General features: G+C 43.1%; 1 protein-coding gene across 1 annotated transcript in view; it reads right to left on the minus strand.

Annotated features, from left to right (window-relative positions):
* The window catches only part of LOC102570681 (vasoactive intestinal polypeptide receptor 1), a 35,746-nt gene that overhangs the window by 7,298 nt on the left and 14,236 nt on the right, over positions 1-14,212 (minus strand). The window contains exons 5-11 of the mRNA XM_019499496.2: positions 13,373-13,470; positions 10,681-10,813; positions 9,901-10,054; positions 7,691-7,751; positions 5,160-5,232; positions 3,438-3,529; positions 2,424-2,553 (exon numbers count right to left, since the gene is read on the minus strand). Coding sequence (XP_019355041.1) covers positions 2,424-2,553; positions 3,438-3,529; positions 5,160-5,232; positions 7,691-7,751; positions 9,901-10,054; positions 10,681-10,813; positions 13,373-13,470 — 741 coding nt within the window. The remainder of the gene's footprint in view (positions 1-2,423; positions 2,554-3,437; positions 3,530-5,159; positions 5,233-7,690; positions 7,752-9,900; positions 10,055-10,680; positions 10,814-13,372; positions 13,471-14,212) is intronic.

Genomic DNA, 14,212 nt, shown 5'->3' on the forward strand with positions numbered 1-14,212 from the left:
TGGCATTTTGCCACTTAGACAACTCGAGTCTGCTCCGAAGCGGTGGATCTCCAGTGCATTGCGGGACCAAAAAGTATGTGTATAAATGCCCTTTGCGATGCTTTAATGTGTATTAAAATAGGCTAATGTGCATTAACATGCATGTGTAAATATGTTCTGCATGTCCTAAACTGCTAAAAGTTAACTGGCATCCCCTCTTAGTTCCAGTAGTGGGGATCTGAGCTTTTTAGAGCAGGAGAATACCAACTCTACCCCTGGCATTGAAATGCCTGTATTCCCAAGGATGTATCATGGTGGACAAATGAAATATTAGACAGCCATGGATTTAGGTAGCAGTAACTACAGTAAATAGCAGTAATTATATATATTAGATAGCAGTAATTACATGTGTAAATTCACACATTAGGATTCTGAGAGCATTATATTTATAGATAATATGGCAAAAACCATGCTATTGGTGATGTCACCAGAACACTGGCATAAAATCAAAGCTAGTTAACAAACAGGACGTCATCCTGATTCTGGTCCCTACCTCAGGCAACTCCTCCCGGGGGCCAGTCATGGAAGGCCTGCAGAGAAGTCAGTTTGATTGTCCATAGGAGATGTACCAGATGTCTATCCTATGTTTCCCCTTTGCACGGTACAAGGTTTGGTAAGTGCTCCCATACAATACCTTCCCCTTTGCATGGTATAAGTCTTGGTAAGTGCCCACATACAGCATCTCTCTAGGATTTGGACCAGCTGAGGCTGGAAAAGTATGAAGCATAGCTAAGTGATTTAGGTGGTTGAGAAGTCCAGCCGTGGCAAATTTCCATAACCCTACGACCCGTGCCAGGAATTTTGATTGCCCGAAAGCTGGGCAAGTATATAAAACATCATGATCAACCTAATCACTTAACAGAAATCCAGCTACCATCCAACAGCCTGCAAAGGCTTTGTCAGCCCGTCTCTATTTTGATCCTTCTTAATGGAAAAAAACAACCCAAAATAAAACAACAACAGACAACCAATGCATAACATGCATCTGATAAAAGGTGTTCCCAATATACTCACTATCTGGACAGTACATGTCTAGCACCAGTTTAATCATAGGATCATAGAGAAATAGGACTGGAAGAGACCTCAGAAAGTCGTCCTGCTTAAGGCGGGATCTCTGTTTAAAGCAATTTGTCTAACCTGCACTTAAAAACGTTCACTGAAAGAAATAACGCAGCCTCTCCAGGTAATCTGCTCCAATATTTAACTATCCTCACATGCACCCAAAATCTCCATTGAGATTGGGTACAATGTCAACCCGTTACTACTAATTCTATTCCCTATGAACACAGAACGGTTGATAACCATCTCCTTCATTGAAAGACTTAACAAATGCCTAGATTCCTCTCTTCTAAATAGCGTCACTTCTTCCAACCTTTCCTTGTACGGCATGTTTTCTAGACCTCTTTACAATTTATCTACATCTTCCTTGAAATGCAGTGCTTACAACTGGCCCCAGAGCCGGCAGAAAAGCCTCAGTAGTGCTGAACAGAATCAAAGAATAGCTTTCCATCACTGTATGTGACACTCCTGTTAATTAATTCCAATGCACCATTCTTTGGGCACAGCATTAACAAGCTGAACAAGACTCAGCCGTGTATCTACTGTGTCCCTCCCACATTATTTTCTACAGTACTGGAGCATAGACTGTCATTCCCCATTTTGTACTTGTGCATTTGATTGTCCCGAAATGTTGAACTTCGCTCTTGTTCTTACTGAATCTCATCCAATTCATTTCAGACCGTTTTCCTAAATTTCCCAAGGTCACCTTGAAACCTAACTCTATTCTTTAAAGGGTCTGCTACCACACCCACCATGGCATCATCTACAAATTCCCCAAGTGCACCCTCAACTCAATCTTCCACAACATTAATGAAGATGTTGAACAGTACTCAACCCAAGACAGGCTCCTGAGGAACCCCACAGGATACCTCCTTCTACTTTGAGATTCAGCTTCTACATTTAAAGATAAACTCCATCGTGAGCGCATGAGTCAGACAGTCTCCAAGCAATAAAAACAGCAAGGTCAACTTCTCAAGGCAAAGACCTATTTAGCAAGAAGAGAGGATGGAGCAAGCAGTCATGTCCAAAGTTGCTTCTTGAGCATTTAGAAAAAGCTGCTGGTTTAACCAGAAGCATGAGATATACACGCTGACAATAATAGGTGGATGCATTATTAGTAAAGGATAATGGCCAGTATTATTCCATATATACATATATTTTAAAGTATTTCTCCTAAACTTCTATTATTACTGTTGTCTGGAATGAGTTTCATGCAGCTCTCTAATCCATTTGCTTATCTTCTTATGACACCAAATAAGATGCTCAGTCACGCTAGGGAGGGCTGATAAAAGTGGTGAATATTATTAATACTTCCTTTGTCATACCTGAAAGGAGCCCAAGCCTAGCTCCATATAAAGTCTAGCTTCCAATCCAGTGCTTTCTGGGAAAAAAGCAAATACGATATAATGTACTCCAAAGAGTGGGATCAGAAGTAGCGTGGATTTAGCTAGTCTCCTAGAAAACAAAAAGCAGCACACAGAGAAGACACGTTTACAAATACTGCCCGTGCAAATGTACGTTAGTTAAACATATGCAACGGACGGAACTAGACTGGAGCTATCCTTTCTCTTGCAAGTCAAAAGGACACAATGAACTATCTTTAGTCATGATTGGGACGTTCACTCTGTCTGATTTTGCCATCTTTTTTCTCTCTCCTGCGACAGCTGGTGTGGGTGCCAGGTCAGTGCTACTTATAAGGTCAGGTCTTCTGGTATGGCCATCTATCCATTACAAAAAGGATGTAGATCACTAACTCATTCCATAGAGAACATCAAACATGCATTTGGTATCATTTGGGCTGTCAATCAAGAATCAAATTGCTGTAGCTTTGTCAAGCCATTGAGCCACTAATTGCCCCGGGAAATATCCTTCAGAGGTGTCAGAGTCTCTCCAGATGGGCTCGTTAGGTATGCAAAGGAAATCAGAACGGGAGGAATTGCATGTCTGGAAAGGATATAATTCTGAGCTCATTAAACTCCAGGGCTTAGCTGACGTACAAACAATGGGAACTAGGCAAGAAGTGGCCATCTTAGGTGACTTAGCATGAACCTGTAAAGAAGTATTATCCCGTTTATAGTTTGTTTCCAGATGGACTTTCACTTGAACCTGATTGGTGACCTAGCACTGAAAAGACTTTATATTGGAGTCTTCTGTTTCACCCAAGAAACAAGAGCATTTACCCATGCATACCTTGGAAATGAGAAGGGGACTATACTTTGGATTTCCTTTCTGGCCACCACTCCCCTGCTAGTGAAAAGGAGCCCATGTTGCACCCCACAGTAAGCTGTGCTTTAAAACAAATCCCAAGGGAGAGAATAGAAGGAAATAGCATTACTTACACAAAATGGTTGGAGTGGCTGCCTCCAACCTCAGGTGTTTTTAATTTTTGTACTAGAATCCTGATCACATTTACAAATATAATGAAGTTAACCTGAAAAGACAAGATGAAACTACTAAACTTCCCAACTTTCAGGCCCAGGTCTCAAACGGTGTCATATCACGCAGATCCGTCAAAGTCCAAGGAGCTATAACAACTGCCACTGAGAACCTGCCACTCAATTCATGTGAATCATAGATGCAACATTTTCTAAGTCGAATTAAATTCAGCAGACAAATCCTTTTTTCAAAGCAACTAGATAAAACGTGGCTTGAGAACCTGGATGCAAAACACATTTACTCTATGGCAATGTACATCCATTTTGCACAATGACATAAATTACCCAATTTTCCACAGTGGCATAAAATCCAGAGTGAAGAAATATCCAGTTAGTCCAGTAAGTGCTATTACAGCATACAGACACTGGAGGGGCAGTTGAGCAGAAAATCACCAATCGAGAATGTCTACCTCAAGATAAATCTGAGTATGCAACACATAACTAACACTGGGGTGGTTCACACCTGGGTTTTTTTCAGGATAATTTGTGCATCCACTGTCTTTTTTTTTCTCCTTACATTGGTATAAAGCACATTTTTGATGATGCTGAGCTTCTACAGTAACTTTGTTTGGAGCTTACTTGCTCAAAGCCAAAATCAGGCCAGTTGGATCTAGATACCTAATTATAGTTTTAGGCACTAATAGTTAGGTGCTGCAATTGAAAATACTGGCCAATTCCACACTGTTCTGCCAAACCATATTCTGCAACAGGATTTCAAGTCAATAGGGGCTAAATCTTTAAATGTATTTTAGGAGCATAAAGATTCAAGGAGGTCCTTTCTCAAATTTTCCAACCTAACTCCCAAGGATAGTCAAACATGCAAGCGTCTTACTTATGTGAATAAAGGATCATTTTTAACATGGATCCTAAAGATTCGATTCCAAAGTTCACAAGAGAAAAACAATGGAGAAGAGGCTTAAAAGTGTCTGGGGAGAGGAAACTTGTTCTTCAGTGATTTGGAGAGAGAAAGAGAAGCAGTAGATATATAAAAGATAAACAGCTAGGTACATCACAGCCCTGTACTACAATGGCCCGTATTATTAGTAGTACTGGACATGCCAATTGGGAATCCTGCGTCTCTGTTAGGAGGCACATTGTGTCTTCAGACACATTAATACAGAATGTGCCAAGCAGATGGTTTGGTCTATGTACTCTATAAACTGAATCTGAGTACCAAAGGTAAGAATAAGCCCTTAAAGCCAAACTCTCCTGTACTGGAAGAAGTGCAACCGATGATCATGCACAGAGCATTTAAGAATGGCTTCATCTCAGCATATTCCTTGCATTAACCTTTAGTAATTCACCTTGTATCCTCCCCTTGTGAGACCCTGCACTGGTGCCCACATGAGCTGCCCTTGTATCCGCGTGACTTGCTTGTGTTATTGCTCTGCTGAAGCCTAGGAACCGGGACAATGATTTGCCCCCCGGTTTGTCTGAGAGTTGCAATCCAACTGATGCTCATCTGTCTTCCATTTGCAAGACAGCAAGAACTGAGCAACAATTTCCAGCCTCTGAAACTTCAAAACAGCAAATGCCACATGTAGCCCTGCATCCCTGTCTTACTGGGACAAGACAGGCTTGGCTTTCAGTTTTCAAAGCATTTAGCCCCCCAGAGGTAAGACTCACTAATACAGTAAGCAGGATGGGTCCCTGGATGATCCATAACACCATCCCATTCTCCTCGTCGTCATCCCAGCACCTGAAAGAGGAAACCAAAGGGATCAAATGAACGCCCTCGATTTTTTTTTCTTTTGAATATTAAACAATCTGAGTTGTGCTACAAGAAGTCAATATTCTTAACTAATGACACGAGCAACTTAAAAGTATCTCCCAAAAGATCCTCCAGCGTTTCTCCTAAATACGGCCCAGTGCAAGGAAAGGTCATATAGCAAGAGGAAGAACTGCAGGATTGTAGGGATTTTTGTTGTCAGCTTGTCTTGCAGTTGTTTGGTTGTCTTCCTCCATCCTCTGCACCCCGCCTCACCTACCAAGGCAAGGATGTACGGGGTAAAAACATTCCTCTTGCCCTTGAGACAACCCAGGAGAAGCATTCACTAAAGCAGGGGCGGGCAATTATTTTGGGCAGAGGGCCGCTTACTGAGTTTTGGCAAGGCATGGAAGGCCACATGACAGGCAGCCCAGGGCAGATTAATATTAATTTTCTAAATTTTTTAGGGACCCCTCGGGCCAGATAGAGTGGACTGATGGGCCACATCCAGCCCGCGGGCTGCATTTTGCCCACCCCTGCACTAAACAAACGCACACTAAAAGAAGATGGATGAAGAACTGAAACGAGGATGCATACTACCATTCACAGCACTGTGCAACATGAGTTAAAATGAATAATGCTGTTAGATCGCTGCAAGCCATGTGCATAGCAACGGGCTGTACAGCCTATCACTTCTACACTGGCAGCGTGGATCCTAATTAGACTGCTTGAGGAGAAATTGTTACTATCTCACACCTCTTTAGTGGTTCAGCTCCAAGCAAATCTCTGCTTCACAGATTTCATAGACATTAGGGCTGGAAGGGACCACATCTGGTCATCGGGTCCAGCCCCCTGCCCCAGGGGCAGAAAGGCAGCTGGGGTCAGATCACCCCAGCAAGATAAGCATCCAAGTGTTTCCTAAAGGTATCCAGGGCAGGTGCTTGCATCACTTCTGCCGGGGAGTCTATTCCAGACTCTGGAGATGCAGATGGTAAAGTTTTTCCTAATGCCCAGTCTAAAATGGTCTTCCAGCAGTTTGTGACCATTAGACCTTCATATGTGGCTCCTTATTAATAAGTGTATTAGCTTATTTTCTCAAACAATATGTACCTTTTTCCCCCAAATCAGACCTCCAAAGCTGGAGTGTGTGTATTAATCAAGGAAGCTGATTTTCTGCCTGCAATAGAAGTAACCTGGTTTAATTCCTGTTCCACAGTGCAGCATCTGTGCTATTACTATTCGGGCAGCTGAGGGAGTCCATTATTTTTCACTCTACAGGCGTTAATGATCATCTCTCCTTTTTAATGGTCTCAATACACTTACCATGCTAACCTTTCTTAAGGCAATCTGGTTTTCTGCTAGCTGCTCTTGGTACTCTCTCCTTCTACTGCACATCTCTTTGGCTCATTTCAAAATCACAGACCTGCCGATGCAGACCAGTCTTGAGCAGCAGCTAGGGTTTCAGCCTTAGTTAAGCAGGAAAGGGAGGGTGAGTCAGCTAACACTCAAGCTCTGTCCCTGCTCTATACTCTGGATAAATCTTTTTTTTTTCATCATTTTGCCTTTCCAAAACAAGGTGCGTATTATAGTTTTGTATGCAAGAAAACATGGTAAATAAATGAAGGACAAAGGGGATGAAACATTTAGCTATTATGTCACGTCCAGTAATGGTTCATTGTAGCTAAAATATAGTAGGGAGGTGTTGAGAAGCATGCACGCGGTGATGCTGCCTCTATGAAAAAAGCCTGAAACCGAGAGCTAAAGGAAGATTGTGCCAGGAGACAGGTCTGGCAAGAATACGAAGTCCTTTAATCAAGAACAGTGAGGTGTGTGAAAGCGCAGAGGAGAGGAGTCCTAGATCTCACACAGTTAAAACACAGAGCATAATATTACAAACTCAAGAGCTCAGAGATCCCATTCCCAACACCAATTACTACATAAATTTGAGACCAGCTACCCAAATTTCAGACTGGTTCCCCAAAGTCTATGACCAACTTACGCACTGTGGTTTTTCAACAATAATAATTATTGGATTATTTTTATTAGTGTTCTGCTTTAAAAAAAAAAAAATAGCCATTGGGGGGACACTTGGTTTGTTTTTTTTCAAGCTTTTCTTTGCAACTCCGGGAGAGATTAACCCTTCTGTTTCTGAATGGAAGCAGAGACTTGCTTCCACTACTGTGATTCCAGGAGCTTGGGCTTTAGGAATAATAAAAATGGTGAGATTTATGACAAAAGTGTCCGAGTTTGCAGAACTGGGGGTACATAGATCAAAAATGGAAGGCTTTTTTAAAATGAATTATCTACTGTACCAAGTTCTACATTTTAAATATAAATGATGCAGAATCTTAAGCTTAAGTTTTCAGTGTTTCAGTGTTTCCCTGCTGATGAATGCAATTTAATATGCAAAACAGGATGCTCTCCCATCCCAACCATGCTTCTGGCTCACCCTGTATTTTGTCTGTAGATTCTGGTTACAATCCAAGCAGACATCACAACAGTGGGAGCCCCTAAAAGAATTGAAACAAATATAACATGGTTTCACTTTGCATAGGGTAGTCCAGGCACATGATATCCGCACTGCTTAACAGAGCTATGAAGTGGCCAACAAGGTACAACAATCAATTCCTGGCAAAGGTGTCAGATAATCTCAAAGTGAATTAATGAAAACTTTTGCTTATCAGTTCAATAAAAGGCTAATGAAATCGAGGTGCATAAGGAAATGAGAAAACAAAGCAAGAACAAAAATCTATTTTAACCGGAGATTAGAAGAGGGATAGAGGGCCACTGAGAAAGAGATAGAGGAAGATTTGCAGATGAATGACAAGCTTTTGTATGGCGCAATAAATCACTTATAGGGATTTAGCTATGAGTGTTTTGTTCTAGAATTGTCTGGGTAGATAGTTCCAGCCCTTTGGCAATGTAGCTCTCAGCAGAGCAGACGGGAGAGGTTATTTATCTGTGATGAAGACTCATGACTGTACACAGTAGCCAACTTAACTGGCAAATGCTCTCTAACCCTCTATCCAATGGTTTATAACATAAGACTGCACATTTTCGTCCCGCCTCTTTCATCTTTGCTTGCTTGTAGATGACTATTTACAAGCCTTAGTTAATCAGGCCTCAGAAAGACCTTAAGAGAACAGTAACTCTTGTTTCCTCTTATTTAATGATCAGGGGCCTTTGTACACGCCACAAAATTGGCCTTTAAAGCAGCTTATATGCCCTTTTGAACCGCTTAAATGGCGTTGCTGTTTGCACGCTTGGTGGCGTATTCCGCTTTAAATGATTTTGTAATATAGCAAGATAAAACACCTCTGGGGTGTTTTAGTTTGCTATCTAACAAAATGCAACAGTGCATGTGATGCTGGAAGCCAGTGTGCTCGGGACTTGAACCATCACCGCTGCCTTCTCCCACCACCAGCACACCTAGCCACTCTCCTGCTGCCTTGCCACTCTGCCCCAGGGGCAAGCCAGCCAGTCCTGCGCAGTCCCAAATAGTGGGATGGTGGCAGGAAGATGGTGGGGACAGTGCAGGGGTGCTGGAGCTTACCTGCCTCTCCCACAACTCCGTTGGGAGAGACCCACCAGCAGCTCACACACACACCCCACCCTGCTGCTGGAGAGGGTCTCCACCTTTGTGTACACACCAGGGGGGTTTAGTTTGGTTTAATTCTCCCTAAATTGAAACGGTGGGTTTTTAAAAAAAAACTTCCACGATGCTCTGTCACATATTGGAGACAGAGGTATTGAGATCAGTGGTGGCAGGTCCTCGTAGGAAGATTCCCATCCTTCATTTCCAGGTTTGGCCTGTGCAGAGCAGAAACGAGGGCAAGAAGAGCTAGAATGCAGATACCCCAGTTCAAGGGAAAGAACCAAAGACACAACTGGGCAAAAGTGGGTTCTTCTCCTTGATGCATTCATGATCTCAGCTTCAACCCAGCAGGGTTTTTCTCCATCTAAAGAATAGGGGGCTTAATGTGGAGCCTCTACCCTTCCCAGACACGTGAGGGGGAGTTAGACATCTGGTCTGACATTCAGAATTGCTCTGAGCTTGCATGATAAGCAGGGGTAGTGGCCTAGGGAGGTCAAAATGCAGATGTAGAGGGAATCTTCATGGCTTTGTGACTTCTACCCAGGATAGAGTAGAAGATGTTTAGTGCCCGGGATGCCTACAAGCTGTGCAAGCACCATTTAAACATCTTAGACTCAGGGCAAGATCTGGCACCTCAAGTCAAATCCTGCCTCTACTGGAAGAGAATGAAAAGTTCGCATTGACTTAAGGCCAAAATTTTGCCCCTGAGACCAAACATTTTAAGTGTTCATTACATTTGGGCACTTCTGCTTTGCAATGCTGAACCTGCGGTACCACTATTTCTGCAGTCTGAAACAACTCCCTCAGTGCAGTTATTTATTAGAAATAACAATACTCATCTACCCCATGGATGTGTTGCAAAACCTGACTGAAATATTTTTTTTTCCAAAAAAATTGGGAATGTTTTAGTAAAATAGGAAAAAAATATACTTGCAATTTTATTGAACTCTTGCTATCTTGTAAGACATTTTCAACCAAAAAAAGGCATTTCGTGAGCTATTTCTTGTATTGCTCTGGAAATAAATGCGAGGCGAGCATAAAATAAAAGGAAGGATTGTACTAACCCCAGCCAGCCAGAATGAACCACCACACATACTGTTTGTCAGAAACAAAGGTCAACAGAAGCAGCGTTTGCAGGTATATCCCTTCTACCAGGAGCCAGAAGAAGTTGGCTAAAATGCTGAACTGAAAGAATGCCACAGCCGCCTTACATGCAACCTAGAAACACATGGGAAGAGGAGAACATTACTTCCAGTCTCTTGAATCTGTGGTTTTTCAAGCCCTGGGCAAAGATGGAGAATTTTGACTTGAAATGAATATGAGCTTACATAGGGCAAGGCTCCAAAACCCCTTGAAATCAGTGTTGGACTTTGGCATTTCTCTGGCCGAGGTGCGCTTTGGCATTTCTTTCTCTAGGGGCAGGGGTAGAACAGTTCAGGACTCTCTCAGCTTCAGATATATGAATGTGAGTCTTGCTTCAGCCATGATGAAGGCCACCTCTAACTGACCCAGCTGTAAATGGCTCCTAACTTTTTGGCCTGGGAAGGCCAAGGCAGTGGGATTTGATACGAGCCACATCACTCCTTTGTGTGTTGCTGGCAACAGATACTGGCATGCCGTAACTATATTAGGCCTAAGATTTGGTAAGCTCAGTTGGACCTTTGACCTTCTGATTTCTTTCTGTTTGTGATATGATTTCCTATATTAATTTAGACCCATTTCCCCCTGAAATATGCACTTATTCCCCATAATCAAACTATTGGGCCAAAGTAAGAAATATCCATATCTCCTTCCCAAATAAAGACCAAGCATCAAATGAAACAGAGGGAAGAAAAGATAGGTACCGTCGACATAAGGCAGTGGTCCATGTTTTCATCTGCAAATAGGACAGCATCTTTGGTGAAAACAGCAATGGCTCTCAGGATGAAGGAAACAAAGAGGTGCATGTGGATGTAATTACGTGTACAGTGGAATTTTCTGAAATGGCAAAAAGAACAAGAAAGCCATTCCTCAAATTTTAGCCTCCTCCATCAGAGCCCCAAATTAAAATAAATTCAGCCTTAAAAAAGCCCCCTCCCATGGCATATAAGTGCAGTAGCCATATTTAAGGAGGTAGTTAGCACAAGGTGGGAGGTCGTCTTTGAAAATGGAGGGGGAATTAATGTCAAGAATATTGACAATCCTGGAGAATGAGAGCTTCAATCTGTAATGCCCTGCTTTGTGAAGGGCATTCCTTACAGTAGGGATTGCATTTGGGACTGCTGGATCTAAAACTATCAGCTTCTAGTCCTTGAACTAAAACATGCAACTTGGTTAAGCAAGCCTGCACCTGACTCATTACCCTACATATGCAAGATGAAGGAGCCAGAGCACCCACCAAGCGGAGGGTGCATTGCAAAGGAGTGATAAGGCAGGGCCAGAAGGGCAACATGACCCTATACTACCCTGATTGCGCATCTCAATATTGAAAGCTGCTTCTGGGGGCATTGGAGTAGCTCAGTGTCCTTTTGCCCTTGGCCTCTCTATAGAGATCACCACTGATGATACCAATTAGTGTCCCTCATGGAAGTATAGTTGCACTGCACATTCCTATCCCACTAGACAACTTGTTGCTTGATTCAAGCCTGCGGGAGTGCATGGAAAGGCCTCACTTCTCCTCACTTATTCCAAGGGTCAGTGGATTGGGTTTCCATCCACAGGCTACTGTGTTGAGAACCAGTAGTAACTTCCTGTTGTTATTAACCAGGACTGCATTTATACTAATGGCCTAGAAATAAAGGGTTCTATTTTCTAACATCTAAAATCAGCACATGTAAAGCTCTGACAGAACAAGGAGCACTGGTCTCAAGTTGCAGCAAGGGAAATTTAAGATGGATATTAGGAAAAACTCTCTCACTACAAGGGTGGTGAAGCACTGGAATGGGATAACTAGAGAGCTTGTAGAATCTCCATCCTTGAAGATTTTTAAGGCCCAACTCAACAAAACCGTGGCTGGAATGATCTAGTTGGTGCTGGTCCTGCTTTGAGCAAGGGGTTAGAATAGATGACACCTTCCAACTTTAATTGGCCCCTTCCAAACCTAATTTTCTATGATTCTATGACTTTTTTCCTCCTCAGTCCTTGTGCATTGCTCCCATGATCTTTAGTGGCAGTTATAGGCTTCTCTGAGGAGAGCCAACCGATTTGAAAGACTGGAGGTTGAAGTCTTCAAGGGTACTATGCTGTATGAAATGTTGAGGACCCAGGGGTGGCCATGACACCCCCTGGTGGCTCCACAACTGTGCCTTGCTCTCCCTTAGGGCGCCCTCCTGTCTCGCTTGCCACACCTTGATAGTATTTATAATAAATAGGAAGGCTGCCCACTGTCCTTAGTTGCGCTTGGTCTCTGTAGTTGGCTGTGCCCAGCAGGGCATCCAAAGCCTTAAAGGCTAATTGCATGGCTTGAAATCATCCCCTTTACCATGCCCTATGCCTCATGGGTGTTACAGGTATGTTGCCTCTCTGTTGTGGCTTTGGCTTCCTTGGTTTCTGCCCCTTTAGTCTTTCTAGGCCTTCTAACCTGGGCCCACTGAATTGGACCTGGCTTTGAGTCACTAGCTTCATTTGTCCTTTCCAGTCACTGGCTCCTGTATGCCAGGCCCCTGGCCCCTCTGTGGCTGCACCCTTTGTTGCTGGGCCCCTGGGCCCTGGGGCTCAAGGCAGTCGAGTGCCCCCTGGGCACTAATGAAGCCTCCACCTCCCCTTACAGTCCCATCCCAGTCCACCTGCAGCAACAGTAATGTAACATAAGGCTCTGGGCTATAACATAAACAAAACAATAAGAGCAGCCCTTGGCCCCTTTAAGAGGGCCAACCTCCTTTCATTCTTGGGCCAGCATACATCCCAGACTGGCTTCTTGTGAGCTCCTGGGGCCTAAGTCTCCCTGTGAGCAGCAAAGCAGTGTGACCAGCGCCCCTGGGTGCTTCTCCTGGGCAGGAGCTCCTAACACAGCAGCTAGCAGGGCTACGTCAAGCCCCGCGTTTATATGCACCCAGGGCCATGCCTACATCTAGTCAGGTGACTATCTGGGCTGATGGCTAATTGCTTTGTTATCCCTGTTGGCCCTGCAAACAGCAGCAGCTGCCCCTTGCCTCACCTGAAAAGCTCCCTGGCAGGGCTGCTTCTCTTCTTAAAGTAACAGAGAGACCATAAATGTTCTCTGCTATAGCTGATAGAGAACACCTTAGTCAAATAGGGGGGAAATAGTTACCGTATATTAACTGAAAGGTGATTTTATTGCATTGACATAACCTCTAGCATTAAAAAAAATCAAAGCAGGAAAAAAAGATAAAAAACCTCAATCTGGTCTTGTGTATTAGAGTCAGCAGGAAAATGTCACAGCACAAGTGGGGGAGAATCGACTACCATGGGTGGAAATATAGCGTCCATGACAGGTGTCTTAACATGATTATAAAACTTCCTTTGGGTTAGCAAAGGATGAAAGGGGTAGAACGAGGCTGATTTATCTCAAAACACCTTGAAAGACTGAGGGGTTACCTGAAGGCAGCAAAGACCAGGAGAGCTGTGATGAGAGAAGTCAGAGAGGTCGCATAGCCGGCTGTGTAGACATGCCAAACAGCAGAATAATATGATTTCTATGAGAAGAGAACATAGACAGGTATAGATGGAAATGCAGCATTTAGCCCCATTTCACTGAGGCAGGTTTTTCCTTGGAAAAAACATACAAGCAATAAAATATTTTCTTTTAGCATTGACCATGAAGATCACCCTAGCCACCTCAGCTGTTAGATAATATACTTAATTTTATCTCCTCAAAATGCCTTCCTGCAAATGGGGTACTAGACTTGGGTTTAGCTCAGGCGATGTAGGTTCAAGACCTGGCTGTACTACTCACCTATTGGGTTATCTCAGGGAAGTCACTTTGCCTCTCTGAGATTCAATTTCTAACCTGTGGAAGGCTGATATTTAGGCCTGAGTGAAAAATGCTCTCTCCCAAATGGTTTTCAATAGAAAATTGGGTTTTCAGCTAATTTTTTTTTTTGTATGCAAAGTCTCTGCTTTCCTTGGAAAATTTGGAACTTCGGTCAAAAAACCCAAACTGAATCGAACCAAACCAAACCAAAGCAAAAACACTTTTTGGGGTAGAGGAGGATGACGCCCTCCTATTTTTCAAACTGTTTTAATAGTGATCCTTACCCCCATTTATGAAGTGTTCTGGACATGTGTGGATGCTCTATACAGACCCAACGTATGCTTTATAAAGATGCCAAACAACTGCCTGTGAACCGTGAATCATCTGCTATAAGAGCTTAGTATTGTGACTGATATTTTAATCTCAATTTATCTTTGCAAATATAAAACCCGTACTGCAAGTTT

This window comes from Alligator mississippiensis, chromosome 5 (assembly GCF_030867095.1).
Source record: "Alligator mississippiensis isolate rAllMis1 chromosome 5, rAllMis1, whole genome shotgun sequence".
Lineage (NCBI taxonomy): Eukaryota > Metazoa > Chordata > Crocodylia > Alligatoridae > Alligator > Alligator mississippiensis.